At 36.8% G+C, this 19,558-nt stretch overlaps 1 protein-coding gene across 7 annotated transcripts in view; it reads right to left on the reverse strand.

Annotated features, from left to right (window-relative positions):
• Window positions 1-295: 295 nt before the first annotated feature.
• Window positions 296-19,558, reverse strand: part of PPP1R12A (protein phosphatase 1 regulatory subunit 12A) — a 112,217-nt gene continuing 92,954 nt past the window's right edge. For 4 of the 7 annotated variants that reach the window (XM_066319216.1, XM_066319220.1, XM_066319221.1 and 1 more), the window contains 6 exons: window positions 16,272-16,288; window positions 14,962-15,103; window positions 14,229-14,333; window positions 13,314-13,361; window positions 8,827-8,877; window positions 296-2,461 (listed from right to left, as the gene is read on the reverse strand). In XM_066319216.1, coding sequence (XP_066175313.1) covers window positions 2,375-2,461; window positions 8,827-8,877; window positions 13,314-13,361; window positions 14,229-14,333; window positions 14,962-15,103; window positions 16,272-16,288 — 450 coding nt within the window. In that variant the 3' untranslated portion in view covers window positions 296-2,374. Of the gene's footprint in view, window positions 2,462-8,826; window positions 8,878-9,901; window positions 9,933-13,313; window positions 13,362-14,228; window positions 14,334-14,961; window positions 15,104-16,271; window positions 16,289-19,558 lie in introns of all 7 variants that reach the window. The other 3 variants (XM_066319222.1, XM_066319217.1, XM_066319218.1) reach the window with 2 other exon arrangements.

Below are 19,558 nucleotides of genomic sequence, written 5' to 3' on the forward strand. Positions count from 1 at the left end.
GTTCTCAGATTCTGCACACAGACAGGTTTATGTAAAATATATAAACATTTGTCCAAGTTGTTACAGATTGCATAAATATGGCATTTTTACTGTTGCATTTACAGATGTGCATGTACAATGATGTGCAAATAATCACAATCTGATTACAATCTTTGAAAGGTACTTGAACCTTGCATCCAAGTAACGCAATGAATGAAAAATGCCCACCAAAGAATTTAAATAGCAAACTTATAACATGGTTTAAATTCATAACAAATTTCAATGTCTTATCAGTAAAACTTTCACACATTTAAAATATTTTGTATTCATTTTATTTGTATATGTCAAAATACATTTTTTTCCAAAATAGTGGGTTTTGCAACTAGTTTCATGCAGATACAAGGTCTGCTCAGTACTACCAATAAAATCAATATAGCACAGTAGCCATTCATTTTTTAGATATAAAGAATAAATAACCTAAATATAAAACACTAAAATATTAGAAACATGTATTTAATCATTCACAGGCACCCAAACTTTACCAAATATAATCCAGAATATGCCTAACTGTCTTGTAACAGAACTCAATATGTTGCAGCCATTCAATTCTTTATTTCATGTTAGCATAAGACAATGGAAGTCCCTATGGTTCAGACCCACCTCTCATACAGATCAATTACGATAAGATATCTCAAACTATCCGTGTACCTTTAAAATCAAAAATCCTGAGCTTGGTAGTAAGAGCATAACCTTACATCTTCAAAAAACCAATCAACAGAGAGAGGACATCATGTCTTCCTTACCAAAACATATCCCACCCCTGTAAAGCTAACCCTCCCCCCCTCCCCAAGTAGGCAGTAGAACACAATGACCTTTTTTAAATGAAGGGGTACAAATTCACATTTAATATAGTATACAATATAATCAATAATACAATAGCTACTACAAGCTTTACAATGTACAATTTGTTTTAATGGCTGATCTTTTCAGTGGTTTTAGGCAATAAACTATGTGCCAATAAGATGTCATATTTTGAATGGTTTAGTGAAAATATAAAAGCTGTTTCTAACAAAAACGATCTTCACTTAAGTACTTTTTTTGTTTTTAAAGGCCACTGAAATGTATAAAATGGTCTGACATGGTGTTATCAAATTGGATGCCTTCTCACAGGGCAACAACAGTGCATATAAGCATTATTGTGAGTGTAATGGGTTATGCTTTTCAAATGATTTAGTACATTACTTTGGCTAGCACAACAGTTTTGGACAGCACTCAGATAAATACAGGTATGTGAAATGTAGTGAAGCAGTTATATTTATGCAGTTTTTTATTATGGTGAACACTATCAAATGAAAAAAAAAAATGGGACAAAAAGATAATAAAGTTTTTATATAGTTTAGACCTTTTGTAAAGATAGGGCTCCATACAATGTACAATGTCTAAATTTTTTATACCATAAAAATTAACGAACTTTGTTAAACACACTATTCTGGATAGCCTAATTTGCATTAACAGACATTTGCAATAGGGAAATATATTCAAGCATGCCACGTGGTGGTCTGAAAAATCAAACCAGTACACATCTATATATACAGTATCACTCAGTACCTGCTCAAATGAATGTGACGATTACAGGATCTAACGTCTTTCACTACAAACTTCTTTTTTTTCTTTTTTTTTTTCTTTTTTTTTAATTTTAAAGTGACCAATAAAGGCAGAAAACAGGACTCTTAAAATATTTCTAGTTTCAACTGACTTTTAAAGCATTTTGTATAGGAAATAAATGCATATTGCACAAACAGTGAAAGCAAATGTTCCACCAAACATCTCTGTTCCAGGTGGTTGGACAATAAACTCTAGTTAGCTACACAAATTATGTAATTTAAAAGGGTGTGTGGTCTCTGCAAATGGTAAAGCTGTGAAAACACTGTACAAGAAAATCTGGTACATGAAAAATTAGAAGGGAAAAAAATCCAAACTTAAATCTTAAAGAAAAACTGAGTATAGGAAAAAAATGGGAATTGTGGCACAACAAAAACATTATTGAGTAACTGTCATCTGTGAGAGCTGAAAGCTTTTGTTGATGTAAAAGTGTTTATGTACAACTAAGGCTTACTGGTTAAATATCTGAGGCGTATCTGGCCTTGAATACTTTCCTTATTATGCTGTGGCTGTAAACAAGATTTCTCAGTCATTTTATCTTCTCAGCAGCTGCATTTTAACAGAAACAATGATCTTGATACAAAAAAACACACAGGTAAGAGGGTGTTTGGCAGGATATCTGAAAATGACAGTCTCCAAAGGATCTTCCCACACTTCCAGTGACTGCCATACCATGGTCCACTGGAGTTACTAGTGATGTGCAATACCATTGCTTGCTGCTGTAGTAAACCCTTTATTTGGAAAGTTTGCTTATAACTCTGATCAAGGCCCCATTTTCATCTTTTAGCCTCTGGTTGTCTGCCTTCAGGTCTGGTAGCATCTATGAAAAATGAAACATGATGGTTATTTGCTGTTACACCCTAAGTAGAAGCAGCAAGACTAGACAACGACTGTGAGTAAAAATCTTTATTCAGCTTAAGTATCTTGGCAGTTTTCACACTTCATATCAGCAGTTTAGAAAAATCTCCCCTTTTAGCACGATACATGTAAAGGTTAGAGATTAGAAGTTTTCATTTGCTTGGACTAGATGCACTAAAACTCAGTGGTGCAGATGACCAGCCTCTGACAAAAGCATTTATAGTACCATGAGGAAAGTAATGAAATACTTAAAATTCCGGGGGCGGGGGGTGGGTGGGGGAAATTAACTATCAACAATTTAAAGAGGCTTGTCTATACTGCACTTGCAGAGTTTCAAAAAAACATGCTGTGGCTAAGCATCTCTACCACTGTGCTCTTGGATGATTTCATCCTGATCAGATACAGTGTGATTCAGCTTGTTAGCTCATAGCATTAATCCTCCAACCACTTCCAAAGTCATGTTGAAGCACACATCCTGTAATTTGAGATCATGTCCCTGAATAGCATAGTTCACACAAGATCAGATCACCGAAAGAGATCACAGCAACACCAGGCTACACACAGGCAGACAGGTTAGGGAACGGCAAGTTACGGCTGCCAAAGGAGATGGGTGACACACGAGCACAAAAGCTGCAAGGCAGAAGCCAAATGAGGTCAGAGTTGGACTGGATCAGATAGGAAAGAAGGACAAGTCAGGGCACAGAGGTTGGTACTGGGAGAATTCAGCTTGCCAGAGAAACGAGAAATTATCTCAGCAGTTCTCTCTATCTACATTCACACTCTGATAACAAACCGCCTATCACACTCACAGCTAAATTACACCTATGGATTCTAGCAGGGGTTTTACACAGGAGGTAACAGCCTATTCCTACACAGTGGTTACTCAGTAACCTCAAGTGCCAGTGTATGCAGGAAGTCTAAGGTCAGCTACCACCTTATGAAACACCTGTTACCCTATTCTTCATTATTTTCTTGGCACTAATTTATTTTCATTTTATTCAAGCAAAGTTATACTTTCAATCCCATTATATTCAGAACATTATAATGCAATAGAAAGAACTGAGAAGAGTAAAAATGCAGGGTTAATTAACTGTGCACATAAAGGCTTCTCCACATTCACTTCCCTGAACTCCAGACTCTTTCACAGTGAAAGAGAATGGTGAACTGAAAATGACTGCAGTTGTAGACCTCTAGTTTATTTCTGTACAAATACCAAAGAATGTGAAAGGAAGTTGACAGGAGATCATAAGAGGAAAGAAGGTGGTCTCTACCATTAGAGTAGGCAAAATTCATTCTGCTACCCTTGCTTCCAGCTCTGTTTTATGGTGGAGCCTAGGGGAAGCCTAAGTTGAAATCTTTAGAGTCACAGGGAAGCTTCCATTATAGTCAAGTGAGAGCTGCACTCTGAACAAAAAGAGCTGTAAAGTGCTGATTACTTTCAAAAACCATGCCAATATGTTTGAAATTGGGCAACATGAGTGATCTTTTTGCAATTTTCAAGCATTATTGCTTAAATCTAAGCAAAAAACTACTGTTGTCCAGGATAGGGATCATATCCAGATAATATGCAAGTGTCTGCAAACAATGTAACATCCATTTTTTCAGGCAAACCAACCAAAACCTTTTCTTCCTCCCTTCCATTCTGCTAGATTTCATACCAAAGGTACCGGCTGAAACCACGACAACCCTCATCTAGCCATGCACAGGGAAATCAAGGGAGTCTGGTTTTGTACTGGTTAAATAGGCACTTTGAGAAGTAGCATTGTGTGTGCATTCCAATGAAACCTCAAAGTAAATCCAGGAATTTCACAGGCCTCTTTCAACTTACTGAGTAGGGAGGGAGCTGCAGCCCATAATGGTTAATTACATAGAGACAGACCCACAGAGAGGCAGATTTTTCCGGTAAAACTACTTTAACAAAGTCCACTGTTCAAAATTAGAGCTTCAACATAATCCAGTACCATTATATATCTGCAAATCTCTGTAGGTATATTTTAAGCCTGATCCAATTAATAGGTAGAACAGGTCTTAAGGAAATATTTTCTCTTTTGTTGTGAGTCTGCTAGGAGAATAGGAGAAGACTGATAGGAGACAAAAGGGTTATACAACAGGATCAATTGGCATTGAGTTGCACTAGGAGAGGTTTACATTGCATAGGTAGAAAAAATTTCTTCACCACGATGGTTGTCAAGCAAGACTGTCCGGGGAAGTGATGGAGTCACTATCCCTGAAAGTATTTAAAAGGTGTGTAGAAGCAGCACACAGGGACATGGTTGTGCTGGAGTACTGCTTGGACCTGATGATCTTGGAGGTCTTTTCCCATCTAAATAATTCTACCATTCTGTGAATAGCAGGAAGAGTAAGCACAAGTCACCTAAAATACTTACACTTCTCATCTATACTAATCCTCACATCCTTTAAACAATTCTCTTTGAGCAGTGCATTTCCATGGGTACTCAAACTTCTTGTGAGGTGACACCATACACCTTTAATGTCCAGAGTGAGGGAAAAAATGCCTATGCAGTGAACTTGCAGAAAAATAACAGTAACATAGTGCACTTTGAATTCCAATTTGCTTCTCACTAAAATAGCAAAGCATCTTCCTATGATGAGATTCTAGTGTAACATTAAAAATGCACTGTTTTGTCTGTCTGTATCATGACTAGCTAGTAACTCTGCAGTGTTATCATTCAGCAAATAATGATTCAATAATCATCTGATGTATGTGGAGCCATCTCAGATCTGTACAGTAATAACACGTCTGTTTTTGCTGGAGGATTTACCAGTTTGTACATACAAAACAACTTGATTAATTAGAAGATTAAAAAACCTCATGAACTGTTGAAGTACCTGTTCAGATTACTCAGGCAGACTGCTACTGCTAACCTACCATCATACTGTCAAGGCTCCCTGGTGTGTTTCCATTTCTTCTCTTTTGCTGGTCAGGCTACTCAACCTCCACAACGACCTGCCACTGAAAACTCCTGCTATGGAGAGGAATATTGAATGGTTTTCTGTGGTTAATACCCCAAATGGGTTACCATGGTTAGAGGAATACCAGTGCTAGCAAAAAAGACAATATGGATGTGTAGCTGTGGACAGCAGTCATTAGATTAGCTCAGCTGTGTTGAAAAACCACACTGTTTGGTGAGGCTGATGTAAGATGACTGCCCTAAAGGAACAGCTCTTCCTCCTCATGCAGCAGTGTGCTCTTGCTGCTTTCTGCACAGTTAATTTAGTGATCCATCAATACTGGTGTGAGATGGATCAAGTACTACTATGAAGAAAGGGACTTGTTTTCAGCCAGGTCAGTGAGCTGACTTCACTTGCTCAGTAAGGGTTAACACCAGGAGGGAGCATTGAGGAATGCAGGGCCTGGATCAGGAACACCACATCCTAATGCTAGTCCAATTCCAGAAAGACACCAAGCAAAAGGATAAACCTTTTCATGTCAGGCCTCTTAGTGGGGAAAACCCGAGATCACATTCTGAGCAGAATGTACACTCACCGCGTTCCTTTCTAAGTGGGAAGGGGGATAGATGAAAGGAAGCAGCTTAGCAAGAGTCACTATGCCAAAAGGTTGGTTTATTTTTTTCACATCTTAAAAGCCCACTGTAACCTCCAACTTACACACTTGGTATATTCAAGAGGAAGAAAAGCATATAGATTTGGTGTAGCATGAAACTACATTCTGATCCTCATGTAAATTTTGAGCCTTGCAAGAGTTTCTGAAACAGCCCTGCAATAACACTAAGAACAACAGACTGGCATTGTTTTCCAAGATGAAACTCAAAGCAGTTCATACTTTTTATCAGAAGGGGTCTGAACCAAACTGACACACTAGGCAGAGTCTTTTTGTCTGTGATTTTACACTCCATGCACTGTAAGACTCATCCACACCAGGTTGCCTATATATATAGCAATACAAATTAATAATCTTAACTCTGCACTAGAACTGGATGTTTTAAGTTGTCTAGGTAAAAGTAAGAATTGGCAAGACCCAAATGGGAAGTTAATAAATGAAAACAGTAATCAACTTGAAATCTCAATACATTTCTGAAAAAGCAATACTTTGGTACCCTCTGAAACACTAAAATACACAAATGTAAGAAAAATGGTTGATAATGCAACTGTTCAGAAATGCACAGTACTGTAACCAGTTCTCAAATGCTCTTTTGTTAAGGCTAAACTTTTATCAACTCTATGCACTTAAACCAAACTGCAATAAGAAAGCTCAAATCTTAATTTCAATTTGTTAGAAAACTAGAGGCAAGTCTATTTGAGCATTTACACAAACATCAAAACAAGAGACTGACTTTAGTATATCCTCATGCAAATCCAAATCCTTTCAGTTGTTGCCAAGACTTTAACATGTCAAAGGTCTCCTGGATCCTTGCCAATTTATCTTCAAGGACAAGCTTCAGTGCTAGCAGAGACAATACCACACCATACCAGCACAACTGCTTGTACACTGGGCACCATGCTTTAGCTTCAGCCACACCTCCAGAACCGAGCAGCACTGAGTCAGTTTCTGACACACAAGTGTTAATAATCAAATTCTGCCCAAGCACAAACTGAATGTCAACACCTGCCTGGCTAAACAAAGGAGAAGGAAGAAATTACAAGTCCACAGAGCGCAGTTGCCTGCAGGACCCTGACAACTTGGCAAGTACTCGGGTCAAGGCCCTATTCTCAGTCACCAGTCGCTCATTTATGTGTTTCAAAGATTGAATCTGCTTTATTTGTTGCAGGTTCTGCAAGAATCAAAGAAATAGGAGTGAAAACGAGAAAAAAACCCACATGTATATTAGACGAGCAGAACTGAAAAAGAACTTGGAAAAGACAGACCTGTTTAAAGCAAATAAGCCGCTGTGAAAGGAAAGTATCAAACAAGTGGCACATTCTTGAAAAGCAGTCTAAGTACCAGTAGTGATTAGTCACAGCTTTCCAAAACAGTTCAGGATGCATTAACAATGAGAGCTATTCCTGGAATTCTTCACTTAACATCCTAATTACACAAACTGAATCTCCTATTCAAAACTCTCTGCTTAATGACATTTAAGATATACTTTTTAACAACTGTGCAACAAACTATGGGAAGAATATTTAATCTTTAATGCAAAATTTTTTCTTATTGCTTATTGAAAGCAAACTTTTGGAAAAATCAATATATTTGTATACTCTATTTTTATCAGAAGCCCAGCTTTCCCTAGAAGCTCACATCCTGTCTTCTACTCTTATGCAGACAATTATTTTCCACTACCATAGTTTGTTTTTTCTGTATTTTACTTCTGAAGACCCCTCAAGTAATCACAGACCTTGTCTCCTCCCTTACAGCAAACTATCTTGGTCTGAATCCAGGGGAGCCAGAGGCATCACAGTTGTTCTTTTGCCTCCCAGCTTCAATTACCTCAACACAACTTGGTGCACGTATTTTGATGAAACATATTTGGAAGTTAATGCCATTTACAAGCACTAGAGGGAGCTCAAAAATTAGCTTGAAAGGAAACTTCTTATTAATTAGTGACAAGTATCAAATGTCAAAATAATGGTGCTTGATTCCACTTGAATTCTATGAGTTTGGTTGGCCATGTCCAATGTTTATATGAAAGGACATAACAGAATATAAACCCACCCGAATTCTCACCCGTCTTTATCATAGCAGAGGGTTTGACATTGATAAGGACTGGTTAAAAAACCCAGACAAAAGAGAAATGAAATTTATTTTAAAGAGAATATTGCTTCTGAGATTCACTTTATACATTGCTGAAAAAAGCAGAAATCAATATGGTGTTACTCATTTGTCAACAGCTTGAACCTACCTACTGCATTTTGTTAACTAAAACGTGATTCACACTATACAAACAGAAGCTTTTCTTTTGATAATGTAACATGCCGTCTAATTAATAAAGAACATGAGATAAAGACTGAAACAACAATTAATGCTTAAATAGGTATACAATTATATGCTAGCACTATTTAATAATAATGGATTTTACTGATAGTAATTAGTAAATTAAACTTATGAGTATCACATCAAAATCGTAGACTGCAATTCCATCTTGATTAGCTCAAGCTGAGTGTCACTCTAACCACCTCTGAATGTTTCTTGTTAGCCACATTACAGACTCCTAGAACTCAGCCCCTTCTTTGTAATCGTACACGTAGAGCTGCTTATGCTACAAGCTGTGTGACAGGAGTGACTCTGACGTGCAGCCATAACTTAGTTGTTTTCTAATGAAATTATAGAGACCAGTCACACTGCCAGACTACACGTCTCACTGACATAATAACACACTTTGGTATTAAGTGTACTAATTTACTTACTTTCAGTTCCTCTTCCATTTCAGATATCCTTCTTTCTAGTGCTCTTCTTTCCTAAATCAGAAGATGTGTGTTAATGCTGAACAACACAATGTTTTAAAACTTACAGTTTGTAAATACTGTGGTAACAGTGAAATACTTCAAGTTTCAAAGATCATACAACCAAAAGCATAGTGTGGACAGAAAACTTGTGATGGCAGTGATATATAGAAATTTGGTCAACATGGAATTTTAATATCCAGAGAGGAAGAGATATAGAAATTCATATCAAGTCCTACAAAACATACCCTTTCCTTTTCACTAATTTAGAAAGGTTTTAAGTACAACTTGTTTGTATTTATTTTTCATGAACTAGGCTTTTTTAAGACCTTAATATTCAAGAAATGCAGAAAATTATTAGAAACAAACAAGAATATTAAAAGTTACAAGCACAAAAGCATAAGCTTTCACAGACAAAGGTAGCTGAAACATCTGTCTCAGCTCAGTGAGATCTGTCCACACTCCGAACTGCAACCTAGTGTTGCTACAACTGACATTATAGGACTTAGCTCAGTACCAAAGAAATCTAGTTACGTGACATTAGCTGCTTCTTGAGAAAATGTTTCCTGAAAATTTTCTGCATTTCTCGTATAGTTTAATTTTCCTTTTATTTCCCTTTTTACCTGAGAACCAGGAGAAATTATCCCTTGTATGTGAACTTGATTGCACCGATTATATAACCAAGCCAGCTTATGGAAAGTTGGCTTAGGGTTTTCTATACTACACTGCAGTCTGCAGTGCAGATACATTTTTATTTTGTTTAAACCTATTTTTCAACACATCTTACAGATGAGCAGCTAATGCAATAGACTTTGGGGTTTAGAGCTTGATTGTTTGCTTTCCTGTGTCAGATGATGCAGTGTATCTCATTTAAAAGCAGCTGCAGTTATCAGTACTCTACATTCAGATTTCTTTCCAGAGGGTGAGAGGCAAAAGCAACAGATTATTGCGAAGTGGACATATGCATCTGCATACAATGGTGTTATGCAAACAGCAAGCAGCATTGACTGAGGTGTGTAAAACTTTGGTTAGATCATACCGCCCAGTAGATACTGACTCTTGCCGGACACCTTTTAGATATAAATCATTTGAATTTAGTTTAACCACAGTGCAGTTACACCCCAACATTTTCCCATTATAGCAAGCAACTTTAATTTTTATCAAAGTAATAAATATATTACTGCAGTTGTTATTACTTAATGTACTTAACGCCTCCAAATTAAGATTTTTTTATAATGACAATAATGAGCCTAAGTACCAGCGAGTTAATGGACGCAAGTAACTAACAAAAATCTCATACCATCTTACAATACTTAGAATTTTTTTGTTACCTACTAGTTTTACAGGATAACATGTGTTCCTATATTAAGCAATAGTCAACAATTTTTTCAATTACCAAGAGATGAATGATCAAATAAATCTCAAAATTTCAGGCATCTAGAAATTCTTTATCCTTTTGAAGCATTTGCTTAACCAGCATGTTGAGCTGGTCTACCAGCAATAAACATCAATTCAGTAAAATCCTTAACTGACTTTTTATAATTCACATTATAAAAAAGAAACAAATAGACTGGTCTAGATAGAATAGTCTTTGTAAAACTGTATTGTTCCTCTTAGATGAAACTGTGCTCCTCTTTCTCTTGAACTGCTTACTCTTTTCAGAACTGGCTTGAGGGATGCTAATGAAATAATGCACTGCAATTTCACTGAGAAGATTTGCCAGTGGTATTTGATTATTTCCTGGACTCAAAGAAAGTATTTGACATCTATGAGGTCTAAAATTTTATGATATACTTCCTCAACTCTTTAAGGTATGCCAAGGAACATTTGTAACTCACAAAAAAAAAAAGAAAATACATGCTAGTCTCTCAGCTTATAAAATACAATAGCTCATTTGTATTTATCAAAGCAACTCAGAGCCACAGGACTACGCAGCAAGACTGAGGTACGCACTACACACATGAAAAACTGAACCCCCCCAGAGCTATACAATTTTTAAGAATTAAAGCCAGATGTATATGCCTACATATAGTTATATATTCAATATTACAAAGAAATACACTTCTCCACAATTCAAATTCCCATCTGAAGAATTCTAAATTTGGGGAAAAAATTGTTTCAAGGTATCTACAGTTTTCTGAATTCTAATCCAGACTGAAACCTGTAAGTGTAAGTTTTGGTTTTCAGTTTTATTATCCCGTCATACAAAATTAAGAAACTCTTCTTTTTGCCCATGTATTGCTAGGACCTTGCACGTGTGCCCTGATCTGTACCCCCATTCCCATTTACCTTTCTGGTAAACAGTTTTCAAATGAACAATATTTACAATGGATCACCAAGTCACATCATGGAAACCCCCTTCTGAAGGGTGAATTTAAATAAAATTCAAAGCCAGTATTTTCTGAATTTCACTACTGTGCAACTCTAGGCTCAATACATATTCTCATTTTCTTCACTGAAAAGGAAGGTTTCAGCTTGAAAATGTCATAGTACAAAGTTGCCTCCAGCTCTTTCTCTGTCTGCTTTCTATTTCTTACAATTTTTCCTCACTGCTTTATTTTGCCCTCTCCTCTTCATTATGTGATTTATACAAAAATCTTTACTTTTGTATTTTATTTTATTGAAGTCATATACTTGGAGAAGTATATTGAGAAAAGCTCTACAATTTCTTTTAATTTCTGCTTATTTATTGTAACATTACACATTAAAAAGGTGTCTTGAAAATGATTTTGAAATGCTGAATTCAATAAGCTTATTTCTAGAGATCAGCTGTTGATGACTAGCAGCTGAGAATCCTGCTTCAGTCACGCTCAAAGTGAAATTTCAGATTTAAACAACACAGAAAACACAATCATAAATATATTCCTCATTTAAATTCCTGTCTGAAAAGACGTGTGTAATTATAAACAAGATACAGATGTAAGTCCTGTTTCAGCCATAAAACACCTAAGTTACATACATACATCACTATGTTAATTATTTTATCCGCTAGCTTTAATATTAATACATTTAGGGAAAAAAAACATCTGAAAGACATTCTGCTGTTGGACTGAATGTCTTTAAAATAATGCAAGAATTTCTAAAAAAGCTAGTTGTTTTAATGCAATGGCCAGTTTTGGGAGAAAGCTGTAATTTAAAACTGAAATAATGTCTACCTACGCAGTACTCCGTGCATTACCTATGAACCCACACAGTAATGGACAGAGCTACCACTATTAAATAATTAAATGTCCACTTGTGTGGTCACGCTAGCAAGCAAGAAACCAATTATCTGCTGCTGAAACCTTTCTACTCATGATATCACTGCCCACACTAGGATGCCAAAAAATTAAAGAGAGAAGCAGGTGCTAAATGGCAGCAATTAAGTCAGAGACTATTGAGATAAAGATAATGAAATTTCAGGAAGAGCCTGAGAATATTTCTACATCTCCATGTGCTCCTGTAAAATCTGTTTGTTTATATACTGGACAGTTTTGTATAACTAAAACTTGATTTTGAAACCTAAAATAATGGAAAATCAATACAAAAGGCTAATAAATATGAAATTTACCAGGTATAAATAAATGTTTACCACATCATCTCTTACTGTCAAAGTCTAATTTTTTTTCTAGTTTGTCTCTAATGTGTCACTCCAGGATCCAGGCAGAGGAAAGGAACATGTGGTGTTTAGAGTCATGAAGGAAGCAAAGACAACCACAAAATCGATGTATTTTGCTTTATGTTGCTGTGAAACTGAACTTTTACAAGGTTGGATTTTAAATTAGCATGAAACTACAGCCTAAAATTATCATGTGTCCAACTTCTGAAATAATTCCTGTAGTGTATCTCACACATGAATTTACTGCATGGCTTCTTTTCCCATTCAATTTAGGTTTGTCTCTGATTCTGACGCCCCTCTTCCTGCACTGCTTACTCATTCTTCCACTTTCTCCTACCCTACCCTATTATCATATTCCTCTGGAAAAAGTTACACTGCAAGGAAAGAGGCAGATAAAGATAATTTTCTATCATTAGCAGGTTTAAGGTCTCATGTCTGTGAGGCAGAAACAGTTATTTCATTACCAACAGTAATTGGTGCCTCTGGAAAGCTCTGAGGAAATTAACTGCTCTGAATCTTGGAAATCTGCTAAAAGATGAGACACAATGAATCTGCTTAACCCTGCAGAATGCCAACAATTTTTTGCATGAGATAGAACAAGTGGCAGATCCCTGGAGGGCAATAGAGTTTAGAAACTAGTTGTCACTAACGAACAAGCAAACTAAAGGCAATTCTTAAGAGTATTCCCATCTCACATTCACTGCCATTTTGAAACCTAAAATCCCCAAATCGTCTAAAAAATGCAAGTTATAAGAATGGCTTCTGTTCCTACTAAAATATACCCAAACCAGGGCTTGCGAAACAAACTAAAATAAAGCCTGGAGTATTTAAAAGTTCTCTGGCAAAAACTCACCCTTTTCTCCATTTCCAAAAGTGATCTGTCAGCAAATCTTTCTTGTCTCTGAAACACAAAATTGATGAAGACATTGACATGTGCTTTGAAACAACACAGAATTGAGGAAAAAACAATTAGACATTTTAGTATCTGCCTGAAGTATGTAATCAAAAAACACTTTAAAATATGCTCAGGGAAGTAACACCGAAATAAAGAGCAAGCTTGCACTTCTTCTGTGGCCATCACTGTTACTTAATCACTACACAGCCTTTGGCTAACAGGAGTAACACAGTATTTCTATCTAAAAACGTTACAAAACAGGCATCTTTCATATGTTCACTAACATTGGCAGGGTACACATGAAAGACAATTAAGTACACATAAATTGTGGTAAATATGATCCAACAATATGAAATATTCTTCAGCAAGAGCAGACAAATCTGACTCCAGTGTATGTGTCTTGTACAACTGCATCCAGCACTGTTATCTGACAGCAGTTATTGGTAACAGGAATGCGTTATGTGCTCTTCATTTCCAAGATAAAGCTATCTAACCAGCCAGGAAGAACTGGCAGGTTATGCCAATTTGCCAGCAGGTTTATAGATTAATCAATCAATCCTGATTGTCAGTTTGAATATAAGCTTAACAGTGTAGAAAGTTTACTCCTACCCTGCAAAAAATTTGCATGCACATACATTGCTGGCAAGAACTACTACTTAAGCAGGCAGGAAGCAGTCTCACATATTTTGTTCACAGCTGAAGACCAGAATCCTGCATTCTCTTCTCTTTAGAAAGGGGGAATACTCCTCTCCATTCCCATCTCTGGATAAAAACAAAGCTGACGCCCAGTAATGAGCAGCCCATAGCCTGGGGTGGTTCTGTTTTACTAGCTACATGGTTGGTTATGAACACGCCTTTTCGTTTTATACGAACCTGAGTGGTCTTCTCCAACTGTAGCTTAAGATCTGTAAGTTCCATGTTGGTGTCATGTAACTGTGCTTTCAGTTTTTCATTTTCAGCTAGAATCTGTTCATAAAGCTAAGACAAAACATTTATTAAAAAATATCAGATAATAGTGAGATTAGCCAAAAAACTTCAAAAGTATGATTGAACCACATGTCAAGTTAACAAATACATTAACAGTCCAAGAAGTAAAGATATTTAAAATTAGCAAGCATGGTAAAGAACTGTTACTAATTATTTCTAGAAATAAGCACACAACTTACCTTACATATAATTAAGCCACCTTTTTTTCTTCAGACTTCACAGATTACCCCACCACAGTAAACTTTTCAACAAACTCCTTCTCTACTTTAAAACAAGATCTAAACATATTTTTACCTTGTATGTATGTAAGCTGATAAACATATAATAAAAGGCTTCGCATATACATACATCAGTTTTAATGACACTTTTCTTATGATAAATACTATTTTTTTTTTACTGTATCTTGGCTCTTCTAGATTTCTCCCTTGCCTTGAAAAGTACAAAAGCCAGAAGCTGTTTCATAATGTGTATTTTTCCCCAGTGTAGTGGTTGCTGTGCTTCTCATTCAGCTAAGTTACTTTAAGCAGCATTTCTGATGCAACGTGAGACTACTTTCACACAATTTAACAAAAGCAGTAACAAAGTTCTATTTTTGCACCAAACTTATTGGATCAGATACCTTCTTAAAATCAGGGCTATCGTCTTTTTCTAGTCTACTGCAGTATGGTTTTCGATCTTCGAGATAACTCTGTGACCCCGATCGCCCCTGCGCTGAATCGTAACGATCACCTGCAGACACGCTGAGCGATCCCGAATCGTATCTGTAGAAGAAAAGTCCTGGTTTTTCTTTGCCTTTGCAGCCAAACTGAGACCCCCTGACTGTATCAAACATTTTGAGTTTGCTGCTACCCAACTGAAAACAAGCAAATGCAATTACGTATTTTAGTTCAACTAAAATTTGATTTTAGTCTTCTAATTTGATGCAAATTTCATTTTTACATTCTCCAGCACTTCAAGATTCTGTGTGAAAATGTTTTCAAATTGCTCAGTCTGCAGAGTAATGCATACAGAGAGATATTTTAAATGTAATTAAATTATTTAATGCAAGCAAATATTTACATGTCTGAAAATACTTTAAAACTAGCTTAGCTTAATTCTTCTTTACTTATGAAGAACATATATTTTTTAAAAAGTGTATTCGCTTAATTGAAGTTTAGAACACACTAGATTAATGGCCTAGATCAATTTTAAGTTTTATTACAGAAACCAGGATTCTTAAACTATTTGCTGTGAATCCTAGTATTTCAACAGAAGCAGCTGATGAAACAAATCTTCAGTAGCCTTTACCCTAGTAACTCAATAACAACCAGTATTAATAAAGGTAAGAATCATTTCACACTGTTCACTCTTCACTAATCATCTTTTCAAGTAGCTTTATTTAAGAGATTTTCACCAGTCAAAACATAAAAAAATTTGGGAATTAAAGCTAATGGTCCAGAAAATAAATTAAATATTTTTCTTTTTTTACAATTATCAGTATTTCAACATCTACTTTTTAACAAATCTTGAGAAAATATGTTTTTCAGAGGCTGGATTTTTCTTGAGGTTATGTCAAAAATTTTCAGTAGGATATTCTAAAAGAGAAGCAAGAAGAACCTCTTGTCTTCTTTGTAAAAGCTGGGTGGGTCCATGCTGAAAAATCTGTAGGGCACTACTGTGTCCACTATGTTCTATAAAAAGCCCATCCTGACTTCAGTGCACTATAAATACAGAGTTCAACATATTCCCCAGCATGGAGTATTCCACCCAGACATGGCAGGACTGCAGCTTTACAATCATACTTCATGCAGAATATAAGCATCATCACAGCCTTTAAAAGCTCAATCCAAATATGGCATTTAAGCTGAATTTGTACATAAAAAACTTAAAATGACAACATCCAGACAGAAAGTACAACAATTTTAATTAATTTATTTAAATTACACATACCTTGAAAGGCTCTCACTCTGAGGTGGGGAGAGGTAAAAAGAGAGAAAAAGAATGGATTGGTCAATAACTCAATTAAAGTATATAACAATCTGTGAACAAATACAACTAAACAGTTATGCCAAGTGCACATGCTATCCACCAGTATGTATTATCTGAACTGTGTCAAGCTTCAATTTTGTTATGACTAGAAAAGAAAGGAAAAATGTGCAAAATATGATTTACAAGGACATTAAGGTAACACTCTAAAAGTCTGGAGTGCCCTAAACAGTGGAGTTATTTCAGCAGTTGGTACATTCTGGGTTTGCTTCTCTGTTATCAAAGGCATCAGAGCAGCGTTCCTCAAATTCACTGTTCCTTCCTTCTCTTCTTTAACATTGGCTATGATGTTTTGAACATAATGACTTCAGCTCAAAACATCACTGTTTCAACATAGGAAACAAGTTACTAGACCAACAACATAAGGAAGTACTTATTAGATTTAATTTAAATGGCAGTAAATTTTTTCCTTGTGGATTCATCTGGAATGAATGAATGAAAGTAATATAAAAAATTAAACTCTCTTTAGTTTTGTGACAAGCAAAACTTAATTAAAAGTAATGACTTAAGAGTGAGGGAGTGCCCTCTAAGCATTACATCAGTTATACAAACCTTTTTCCCCTCTGGGTGGTCAATACAGATTCATAATTTCTTCCAATTATTATTCCAATCTTGAGTGAAGACATTTCAGTCAAGAATCTCTACTGATGTATCATCACCTGGACATCCTTCAATGTCATTCACCTAGCAGTGGCTGAAGCCTTCCCCATAGGTGGTTTTCTGGGGGGGCTGATGTGGCTTGCTTGGTTTCTTTTTATAGAAGGAAACTGGATATTTTTTCAATGTACATAGGTAAACAGCCACACTCTCCACAATACACTCAATTCCCCTTTGACACCTTAAGTGCACTTACTGCACAGAGGATACCAAAGGTATGTGTTATAGCCTAATCACCCCAATAAAATACCACTATTTTCTATCAAGAGCATGAATAATGCTGTGAATTAAGAGATTTTGTAGAATATGCCTTTGTTGGTCCATAAATTATAAGCTAACCACAGCTGTAGTATCTATTCAAATTACTAAGGTCTTTTGCAATGCATCATATTTAAAAATTGGCTTCACACAAACACTTAATCTACAAAAAAATCATCCCATTTCCTTATTTTTAAGTGGCTATCCTACAACTTAGTTCTAAGGCTATTCTTCTAGCAGGAATACCAATTTCTTTTAAGTAACAATATGGCATTTTTTTGTGCCACTTCAAGAAATTCTCTGCTCTTAATATTAAAAAGCCTAAACAAAATTAGAGAAAAAACTCAAACTGTCAAAAGTGCTTAGCAAAGTCTGACTTCTTTTTAACAGCCCTTCTTTAAGGAAAGATGATCATCTAAACAGTCAAGAGTCCTGAAGAACAAGAAAGCACGAACTGAAATCTTACAAGACAGTTCTTTCAAAAACTTCTCATCTGTAAGATAATGACTTTTCTGATTCCTTAACATTTTCACGCCAGAAATCATTCTTGCTATTCTCCTCTAATTTTCTCTGTAGCATGCACCCAAACCACATCCATGAATTCTCTGGGTAACCTGTTCTGTTGTTTCACCATAAAATCATTTGTGTTGGAAAGCACTTCCAAGATCACAGAGTCCAACCTTTGACTGAACACCACCATGACAACTGAACTGTGGTGCTGTCACATCCAGTTGTTTCTTGAATGCTTCCGGTGATGGTGACTCCACAGCCTCCCTGGGCAGCCTGTTCCAATGCTTAACTACCCTTTTCAGTGAGAAAATTCTTCCTCATGTCCAACCTGAACCTCCTGGCTCAGCTTGAGCCCATTTCCTTTTGTCCTGTCACTGGTTGCCTGGGAGAAGAGACCAGTCCCCACCTGGCTACAGCCTCCTTTCAGGGAGTTGGAGAGCGGTCTCTCCGAGCCTCCTTTTCTCCAGGCTACACAGCCCCAGCTCCCTCAGCCACGTCTCGTAGGACTTGTGCTCCAGACCCTTCCTCAGCCTTGTTGCCCTTCTCTGGGCATTTTCCAGCACCTCCATGTTTTTCTTGTAGTCGTGGGGCCAGAACCGGACACAGGACTCGAGGTGTGACCTCACCAGTGCCAAGTACAAGGGGACAATCCCTGCCCTGCTCCTGCTGGCCGCACCATTCCTGATCCAGGCCAGGATGCCACTGCCCTTCTTGGCCACCTGGGCACACGCTGGCTCATGTTCAGCCACTGTCACCAGCATCCCCAGCTACTTCATCCCTTGGGCATTTTCCAGCCACTCTGTCCCCAGCCTGTAGCACTGCATGGGGTTGTTGTGACCCAAGTGTAGGACCCGGCCCTTGGCCTGACTGAACCTCATCCAGCTGGCCTTGGCCGATTGATCCAGGCCCATTGTCCAGATCCCTCTGCAGAGCCTTCCTGCCCTCCAGCAGATCAACACTCCTCCCAAACCTGGTGTTACCTGCAAACTGACTGAAGGTGACATTGATCCTCTCAGCCAGGTCATGAATGAAAGTATTAAACAGGACTGGCCTCAACACTGAACCCTGGAGAATCCCACTCATGAGCAGGTGCCAGCTGGACAGAATTTCATTCACCACCACTCTCTGGGCCTGGGCACATAGCAAAAATGCACCTGTCCAAGAACTCTTGGTCAGTCAATTCTACACTCTCTGCCATTCCAGCCCAACACACACTCTTTTAATAATATTCATAATTTTGGGACTGATTTAGCACTATTTCACTGTAATGTTATTAATTCTATTAGAAGCATCCCACAGCATGCTCTACTAAAATTAATTTCTACAGAACAGAATATGAAGCAATTAAAGATCTAAGGATAATGATATCTACTACTATGAGGAAAGGAAACAGGACTATGCAGTTATGTTAATGTGGCACAGAAATAAAAAATACAGCAAATCAAAATGACACAGAATGAGTCTCTTAACTAAAATATTTAATAGATGTGTAATGGAAGCTTTTACAAAAAAGAAAGAAATATCACTTGAGTTTTATTCCTAAGTAATGAACCTGATTCTGCAGTGTGTTACTCCAGGGTTTAGGCATTCTTACAGCTCAGCTTATGCATCTAATTCCCTTTTAACACTCTTCATCCCACTGACAAATGCCACTCTGTTTTTAAGGACTTCTCCTATCAAATCAAGCCTATTATACTGTTTTCCACTGACTTTTTATCAGGACCAATATTGCTCATTTAGAATATCAGAAAACCATTTTGTTCAGT

The sequence above is a fragment of the Sylvia atricapilla genome, chromosome 5 (assembly GCF_009819655.1).
Source record: "Sylvia atricapilla isolate bSylAtr1 chromosome 5, bSylAtr1.pri, whole genome shotgun sequence".
NCBI lineage: Eukaryota > Metazoa > Chordata > Aves > Passeriformes > Sylviidae > Sylvia > Sylvia atricapilla.